This window comes from Anser cygnoides, chromosome 9, assembly GCF_040182565.1.
Source record: "Anser cygnoides isolate HZ-2024a breed goose chromosome 9, Taihu_goose_T2T_genome, whole genome shotgun sequence".
NCBI classification, from domain to species: domain Eukaryota; kingdom Metazoa; phylum Chordata; class Aves; order Anseriformes; family Anatidae; genus Anser; species Anser cygnoides.
The window spans coordinates 17783509-17792700 of NC_089881.1; the positions used below are offsets into that span (position 1 = coordinate 17783509).

Sequence of the window (9192 nt, forward strand, 5' to 3'; positions counted from 1 at the left end):
GCCGCCGCCGCCGCTCAGCCGCGAGGGGCGGGGCCCGCCCGCCAATCAGCGCCCGCCCCTAGCAACCCGGCGCCCCTGGCGACGCCGAGCGCGGCGCCCATTGGGCGGAGGCGGGAGAGTGGGCGGGGCCTCGCGGAAAGATGAATTGGAAGGGGGCGGGCGCGGCGCGGAGCCACGCCCCCATCCCCCTCCCGCGGCCACGCCCCCCCGGCGCGGGAGGCGCAGGGCGGGGAGCGCGCCCCACCCAGCGGTCGCGCGCGGAACTGGGCTCTTAAAGGGGCCGCGCGCCCGGCACGCGGGGTCCTGCCCCTCGCCCCCCAGTGCGGGGCAGGGCGCGGGGTGGCGGCACCGCGGGTCCCCAGGCACCCCCGGTGGCCTGTACCGCCATCCCACCCCGTCCGTCTCTCTACGGTCCTGTCCCATCACACCCCATCACATCCATCCCATGCTGCTGCATCCCATCCATCCCGTCCCATCCCATCCATCCCATCCATCCCGTCCCATCCCGTCCCATCCCGTCCCGTCCCGTCCCATCCCGTCCCATCCCATCCCATCCCATCCATCCCAACCCAACCCATCCCATCCATCCCATCCATCCATCCCATCCCATCCCATCCCATCCCATCCCATCCATCCCATCCCATCCCATCCATCCCATCCATCCCATCCCATCCCATCCCATCCCATCCCATCCCATCCCATCCCATTCATCCCATCCATCCCATCCCATCCCATCCCCATCCCATCCCATCCCATCCCATCCCATCCCATCCATCCCATCCATCCCATCCATCCCATCCCATCCCATCCCATCCCATCCCCATCCCATCCATCCCATCCCATCCCATCCCATCCCCATCCCATCCATCCCATCCATCCCATCCCATCCCTATCCCATCCTATTTTCATCCCATCCCAATCCTATTCCAATCCTATCCCCATCCCAATCCCTATCCCAATCCCCATCCCATCCCATCCCACGTCCCCCATCCCATCCCAATCACACATCCCATCCCATCCCATCGCTTCCCATCCCATCCCATCCCATCCCATCCCATCCCACCCCATCCCATCCCATCCCATCCCATTCCACCCTACAATCCTCTCCTGTCCCTTCTGACCCCACCTCATCCCATCCCCATCACACCGTGACCCCCACCGCGGTGACACGTCTCACTGCTGGGGTCCTGGCCAGGGTGACAACGCACACACACAGGACCCTGCGCGGATCCCCCATTTTCCACCCGTTTTCCACCTTCCCCACCTCCCATGGGAAACGGTTCCCCTGCAGACGGCCACAGCTCCCCAGCCTGCGGCCATCCTCCTCCCCTCTCCCCCCACAGCCACGGGTAGGTTTTGGGGCCCTGTGCAGGGTTGCGACCTGTCCTGGCCCTCCGTGCCGCATTGCAGAGAGGGAGAATTTACCACAAGGGGCTGCTTGGGGTTGGGGGACCACAAGGGTGTGGGGCTGGACCTCTTCGGATATGCAGCAGCCACCCCAGTACTGCTGGGGCTGCTTGCGTAGGGCAGGAGGGAGCCCCTCCACCACCTGCAAGCCCCCTCCTCGGATGCTCAGCAGTGCTCAAGTCCCTGATTTTAGGGCATTTTGGTGCTCCCAGTCCCCAGGGCGGCTGGGAGCTCTGTCAGGCTGCTGTAGGGCAGCACGCAGCCGGGTGTGTCCCCCCCCCGGGCATCCGTGCCCCCGGGGCACCGCCATCTGGGCAGCCCCCGGCACCATCTGCAGGCAGCACCTCGCTGCTTGCCGCCCCGCCGCGGCGCTCCCTGCCCCAGAAACCTGCCCCAGAAACCCGCTGCAGCTCCTGGCCACCCTCCCTGCAACTTCCAGTGGGAAGGGGAACTCGGGGGGGTTATCGGGGTCAGCCACGGCCGGCCTCAGCCCTGTGCACAGCCCCGAGCACGTCCCATGTCCGTACCACCTCCTCCTCCCTTGGCGCAGAAGGATTTGGCTTCCCAAGCCCTGGCCACGTGCAGAGACCGAGCTGCAGCCAATTTGGGGGTGGCTGACCGGTCACCATTGCCCGGGGGTTGCAGGACCCGGGCTGGCATCCCCACGGGGCTCGGCAGGGCGGCGAGTCCCGGGGCTGCTGCAGCACCCCGACGTCCCGGGCACGGGGCCCAACGGGACCGGCTGTGCCCTGGAGAGCCAGGCGGCTCGCTTAAGGTGAAAAAGAGAGGAAAAATGGCAACGTTAGAGCCAAGAAGCAGAAGTTGCAGCTTTGGACATGGTGTCACTCGAGGAGGTGAGCGAGGGAGAAGTGGCCAAGCCGGCACCGTTCCCTGGCACGCTGGGAGTGGTGCTGTGTTGGCAGGGAAGGGGGGTACCAGGGGGCCACTGAGGGGCTACCGAGGGGCCAGATGGAGATGCCAGGAAACTTAAAGATGGCCCAGACGTGGCGTGGGGCGACTCGCCTCTCCCCACGAAGCTGCTCCTGGGAGATCCTCCCCGTCGGCACCAAGGCGTGCCGCGAGACGCAGCAGCCTCGTTTATTCCGCGATTTCAGAGGGCCGAGTTACCCGAGCACGAAATTTCTGAACGGAGCACACGGGGAAATTGCTTATTCACACTTGAATAACTTAAAAATGGCTGAGGAAATTTTGCTTAAACTTTCCCCGAGAATTCCCCTTCGGAGACAAGCCGTGCCTGGCAAATTTCAGCCCTAAAGGAATTTATTTCAGAAAAGGACAAGGAACTGGAGCGAGGGGGGGGGGCACGGGCGCAGGGAGGATGCTGGCCGTAATCCCCTCTCCCTGCTGTAATTAACGAGCTCCCACGGGGCCGGTGCCTCCGAGCGGCCTCTCCCCAGGGTGCAGGAGGGTGCCGTGGTCCCGGGTGGGGGCTGAGGATTTCGGGGCCTGGCCCGCAGTGGGGGTGGCAGCTGGACGTGCCGAGGGTCCCCGCTCGCCGCCTCTGCGTGGCAGCCGGAGGGTGCCGGCCTCGGGAACAGCGCTGGCAGGGCTCCTCCGCCTGCACAATAGGAAATAACTGTGGTGGCTGCGTGGAATTTGCTGGCGGAGGCTGGCTCTGATGTGCCAGCCGGCCGAGTGGTGCAACGACACCGCGCCGAGGACGGCGCTGCCGCGGTCCCCGTGTGCCGGGCGCGCCGTCACCGCCAGCAGGGGTGCACCCATGTGTGCGTGGAGAAACACAGGCATCTGCCGGCCCCGTGTCGTCCCCGTGCCCGTGTCGCTGTCCCTGCTGTCCCTACTGGCGTGGGCACAGCGTGGGCTGAATGAGGCCCTGGAGGTGCACGCGGGCTGTAGCTGCACACCCTGCCCCGGTGCGCCCAACCGCCGGCACTCGCTTCATTTGCATGGAGCAACCTCAGCTCCGAGTTAATAAGGAGAAGGCGATTAGGGAACAATTATTCCTGCTTTCTCAGAAGATCTAAGGGGCACCAAATGAAAAGCGCCCGGCAGAAGTTTTAAAACAAACAGACGGGCGTACATTCCTTGCCACGCGGCCAGCCCCGGCAGGGCACCGCCAGGAGATAGCGTGGCCGCCGAGAGCGAGCGCGTGCTTGAAGGGGAGGCAGTGGGGGGGAGAAAACCCTGCCCGAGCCCCCCGTAACTGGGAACGGGGGGGCTGTGGGAAGCCGGGCTGGGTGCATCATCCCCATTTTGGGGCCAGGTGACGCACACAGCGGGGTGACGTGAGCTGCACTGGGGTCCCCTGCGCGCTGTTCCCATCGCAGGTGGCACCTCCGTGTGGCTGCCCCGGGGTTCCCGCTGCCACCCCCGGCACCCCGGGGGGGCCCCGTTCCCAGGGCGGGGAGGGCCGCCCCGTGCCAGCTCGCCCAGCCGGCGTCTCCCGCCGGGTCAGGGCCGGCTCCAGCCTGTCTCCTTCCCAGGCTGCCTGGGCGCTCGCCCCTCCGGGCGCTCCTCCCTGTGCCGTGCGGCGCTGCCCGCGGGATGGATGGGGCGGGATGGGTGCTGTGGGATGGGATGGGGTGCTATGGGGTGGGATGGGGGGCAGTGGGGTGGGATGGGGCAGCCGGCACTGCTGGTGGCAGCCCAGCGAGGAGGCCGTCTCCCGCCGCTCCCCATCCCCACTTCAAAACCCTCTCGCGTCCCACCCACATCCACCACCCCGCACCTCTGGCAAGCTTCAGGATGCAGTTAAACACTTCAGCACTTAAAATTTCAGGTGCTAATTGCTTAGTAATGAAAACTTTAATCACAGGGCAATTAAAACCTTAAGTAGCTGTGGGAGATCCATTCCACGTCAACAAAGAAGAGCGCTCGCTCTCCCTCACCGCCCCCAGCACTGGGGGGCAGCTGCCGGTCCCCAGCAGCCCCCGCCCGGGCACTCCAAGCAGTCCCCAGCCCGCAGCAAGCAGGAGGTGGCCGAGGAACGATCAGCCACCACCGTAACAAAACTTAAAATCCCACCTAATTTCGGATTAAGCGCCATATGAAAGGGTTTTGTTATTTTAAATCTCCTACTTTCCAAATTCCCAGGATTAAAATTCTCGGCGTTTATTTTAACCACATACATTTGCAGACAAATCTCTTCTCCCAGCGCAAAAAAGTTGGAAGCAGGCTTAGGAGGCGAAGCCCAGCCGCAAGCTCCGGGGCTGGAATTGCTGCGAGCGCTCGCGAGCCCGCTTTGCCGGCACACGCTGGCGGCGCAGCCCCGCCACGTTTCCTGCACGGGGGAAAGGGCCCGGCCCGTGAGGTGCTGGGAGCATCGCGGGGAGGAAGGGTGGCTGCCAACCTGGCTCCTGGGCTGGTTGTCGTGCGGAGGACGAGCCCTTGGGAAAAACCCAGCGGGGTTGGTGCGTGCTGGGGCCGCGCAGAGCCGTGGGGCGCACACGGCGGTGTTACCGGTGACGCTGTCCGCTTCTGTATCAGGATGCTGACAAATGCTACAGCAAAAATAAAAAAAAAATCGTGTTGGTTCCCTTCACCCCCTTCCTGCTGCTCTGCACACGTTGGGTATGAAAGGGAAAGGAGCCGCCAGGCCTCGCCTGGCTCCTGCTTTGCCAAGGCAGCACCGGGGGGACCCGGAGGAGAAGGCTGCAGGGTGGGGGCCCGGCCCCAGCTGCCGGGAGGTGTGCGAAACGTGGGTGCCTGCAGGCAGCAGAATGCCCCCCGCTCTTTATCTAAAGCAGCATCGGCGTCTGGCAAATGTCACTCCCGGCTGGGAAGCCGCTTCCCTCCTGCTCTCCCCTCGCCCCTTCCCTGCTGCCGGCGGCGCCCGTGCAGCCCCCCAGACCTGCCCCAGGACCCCCTCAGCCCCCTGGTCCCAAGGCGATGCGGGGCCAGGGGCAGCCCGTGGGGCGGGGTGGGGGCTTTCTGGGCCCCACACCCAAGGTGTCGCCCCCCTCCCTCCCCACGCCAGCCCCGGGGGTACCCCGGCCCTGCCTCGCATCCCACCTGGAGCATCCCTCGCCCAAAAGCCGCTCCGGATGCTGCGCCTCCCGTCGCCATGGCAACCCCCATCCTCGCCGGGTTGCCATGGCTCCCCGGCCCCCAGCCGCAGCCGCAGCGCGAGAGGACCCGGCGTTTCGGGTCCCCAGGGGCTGCCACGGCAGAGGGATGCTCTGCGGGGCCTGGGACCACCGGGATAAGCCAAGGCCAGGCCGAGGGCTGTGGGCGTGCTGGCACCTCCCTGCTCCTTGGTGCTATGGGGGGGACGGGCTCCGTGACCACCCAGCAGCTCGGGGGGCTGATGGGGATGGCGTCCCCTGGCAGCATCACCCATGGCAGGGTGCTGGCATCACTTTGTGGGCCACTTCCCAAACTTGTCTCCTTTCTGCCCAGGGTTCCTCCGCTCCGTGCAGCCTCCCTGGCCCCGCAGGTCGCGGCGGTGGGCAGGCACACCTTGCGTTGACGGCACTGAGCAGGCACAACCCCTGCCCTGCATGCTGCTGCCCCCCTGCCCGCTGTCCCCTTGATAAAACGTCTCGCCCCTGCGTGCAGTGCAGACTCACTGTTCGGGGAAACCTCAGCGCGGGGCTCCCGGGGCTGCACTTGCTGCACCGGGGTTGCGGCTGCGCTCAGCAGCAGCGCGAGAAGCCGGAGGGCTCCAGGCGAGCTGCGCTAAATAAACACAGCAACCGTGAGAAAAAGGCAGCCAGGAATAAATAGTTGAACAAAATAATAAGCCGAAGGAATAAACAAAGCCAGGACGTGCCCAGGCACGGCGCGAGCCTCCGACTTTAACGCTTCCAAGCCGGGCTCCAGCCCAGCCCCAGCGCCCCGCGGGCGGTGGAGCCCAGCCCGCTGGCAGCGCCCCGCCGGGCGCACCCCGGTCCCCCTCTGGCCAAAGGGATCCCCCTGCTGCTGCCTCCCTGGGGGCCCTGGGAAATGCAGGGACTGGGCTCCCCACGTTGCTTGGAGAGGTGCCGGGGAGCCTACCCTGATGGGTTTGTCGGCTGCCCCGGCACTTGGCTGGGCAGGGGTAAGCCCAGGCTTTGCCATCGCTTCCCCATGGGGCCTGATCCAGCCCCTGACCTGCTTTGCCATTGCCCTTTCCCACACTGGGGTCAAGGCGGCCACGTGGCCCCCGTCCCAATTCTCCCCGGGGAAACCCACAGCCTGGGCCAGAGGGATCGGGGAGCTCCCACGCTGCCAGGCGCACCAGGGGACGGAGGGGCTCGGGGCGCAGCGCCCTGTCCCCGCCACCACAAAGCTCCTTTCAAGCTCTCCGCGGGGCCCTGACACTTCACCTCCCTCCCTCGCAAGATGGCACCCAGCCGTGCTCGGGCAGGGAACAAAGGGACGCGGGTTAAAGTAGCTAGTTATTTTAAGAGCCTGCACTGGCAGTAATGGGCAAAAAAAAAAAAAAAGAAAAAAAAAAAGAAAGAAAACCAGAATAAGCGACAAAAGAGCGCTCCCCATACATACATTCACAGCGGTGCTCTGATGCGTTCAGTGTAAAATCTGTGGCAGGCAGTGGGGGGAAAAAAAAAATCTCAGATAAAAGGAAAATGATGCAAATCAAACCCAGCACATCAGTCCTGGGGAGGGACGGCCAGCAGCGCGGCACCGGGGTGTCCGCATGGAGCGGCCGGGCTCTCGGACAAGGTGGTTCTGCACCTAAACTTGTTGGATGTGGGCTTCCCAGCTCACAGCACGTCGGTTTGGTTCCCCAGCCTGGAAGACGAGCACCGGACACCCCCCTGTCCTCTGGCACAGGGCTGCGAGGTTGCCAAGTGAGCGCCGTTTGATCTTTGCCTCCGCACGTCGGGAGCAGCAGCCCGGCTTCTCCCAGCCACTTCCCCAAGTGGAGGCTTTGGGGCCGGGGCTTGCTGCAGAGAGACCAGCAACATCAGCCTAGTAAGCACCAGATTCCTAAAAAGAGCCGGGCACAGCGCTGCTCTCTCCACCACGTGCTTGCCTGCCTGCCTCTCCCACCGTGGAGCCATCCCCGTCGCTGGCTGCAGCGAGCACCTTTGCTAAACCAAAAGCTACCAGGGCTGGCTCTTTGCGCTTCCCTGCACCTTTATATTGGGTAAAAAAAAAAAAAAAAAAAAAAAGCAGCTGTGAGGAATGCAGGAGGCTTTCCTTCCATAGCCCGTGGCCGAGTGACCGCCTGGCTGCCGCTCCTGTGGGAGCGTGGCGGGACAGGGAGGGGATGGGGCACAGGAGGATGCGCCTGCCCCATGCCTGCCCGCCAAGGGAGAGGCATCAGGGAAGGCAGGCGGGCAGAGGCACACATCCTGCATCTGCACCCGGTGTCTGAATGGCCCAGGCCCTGAAATGTCCCCAGGCTGAGAGCCGGTGGCCCTGGTACTGGATCCCGGAGGGTGGCTGGAGGAATGCCCCTGCTCGCCCCCCTGTGGGGGTCCTAAATCACTCCCACGCTGTGCCCAGCATCATCCTCGCCTGCTGGTGAGGGTGTTACCACGTTGGATGGACCCATGCAGAATGGGAGCAGGGACCGGGGAGGGGACACTCACCTTGGCACCCGCAGAGCCCCCACCCCAGACGGTGTCCAGAAGGCAAAGGACCAGAGGGTCCAGGACGCACAGCACCCCTGTGCAGGATTTGGGGCAGGACCCCCGGGGTGCCGCAGGTGCAGCCATGGATGCCCCACGTCCCCCTCAGCCCCTTAGCCTCCAGCAGAGCATTCGGGAGGGAGGTCAAGCATTTTCTTCCCTCTCCCCCCTCCCTCTCCGAGATGAAGAATTTAATTTTAGTTTTTACAGCTCCTCCTAGGTGGATAAATCCCTTCCTGGCGAGTCCGAGCCCTGGAAAATCTTGTGAATCTAACGCTGGCCCTTCTGGCAGTTGCTGCAGCAATTCCTGTTTCTCTCCAGCCGCACTCTGTAAAGTTTTATAGTTTCCTGGTTGTAGCTGCGAGGCCCCAGCCGTGCCGAGGAGGGTGGCGGGGGGAGCGCAGGAAGCGGGAGGCCGCGGAGCTGCGGCCAGGTGGGACGGCCCCGGCACACTCAGCCACCAGCACTGGGTCCCTTGTGGGCTTCTCCAGGTGGCGCTGACCTCTGGGCAGGACCTCAGTCTGTCACCGCTGTCACCCTGTCCCTGGCAGGATGCGGCCAGCGCCACGAAGGTGCCGCGGGTTGTGCCGGGGAATGCCGCCCGGTGCCTGCCTGGGGAGCGCGGCACAGCCGCCGGCGTCGCAGCCCGCTGGGTGCGAGCGGGGCCCCGTGGTGGGAGCCGGCGCTCCTGCGAGACTGCTCCCTAATGAAAGTCAGCTTGCTATCTGCTTTCTATCAGCTCCACGCTGCTCCAGCGCCCGGGGGGTTGAAGAACGTCGAGGGCAAGCCGTGCCACGGCACCGCGCATCGCCTCGCTCCGCTCCCGTCTCTCGCGTGCACGTCCCTGGAGGGGTGAGGAGGTGCTTGCCAGGTGGCAGAACAGGGCACGGCGGTGGTCCTGCTGGGACCGACTCCATCCTAGCGTGGGACATCGTATTTTTCTGGCCAAGTGATGGAAGAGCTCACTGCCTGCACCCCCACGCAGCATCCCGCAGCACGAGACCTGCCCGCCCAGCGCGCTGGTACCTCTGGTGGGAACGCTGCCCATGGCACCTCGCTGCCCTGGGAGCCAACAGCCTCTGAATCAATCTATTATTATTTTTTTAATTTCAGGCTTTGCCAGATATAGTAGTTTTGATGGAAAATTGTACCCACCTGCCAGGTCGGGGGTGACAGGACAGCAGGGAGCTGCTCCGCGCGCCGCCACAGTTGAAAATCCCGGCCGGTG

The 9192-nt window shown here is 64.6% G+C and overlaps 1 protein-coding gene across 1 annotated transcript; it reads right to left on the minus strand.

Annotated features, from left to right (window-relative positions):
• Positions 1–4237: 4237 nt before the first annotated feature.
• On the minus strand, positions 4238–9012 carry LOC106032058 (uncharacterized). Its single transcript, XM_067002531.1, has 3 exons — positions 8968–9012; positions 7926–8667; positions 4238–4886 (listed from the first exon to the last, which is right to left on the minus strand). Exons 1-3 carry the CDS (start codon positions 9010–9012, stop codon positions 4498–4500), a joined length of 1176 nt encoding a protein of 391 aa, XP_066858632.1. The 3' UTR covers positions 4238–4497.
• Between the last annotated feature and the right edge of the window lie 180 nt (positions 9013–9192).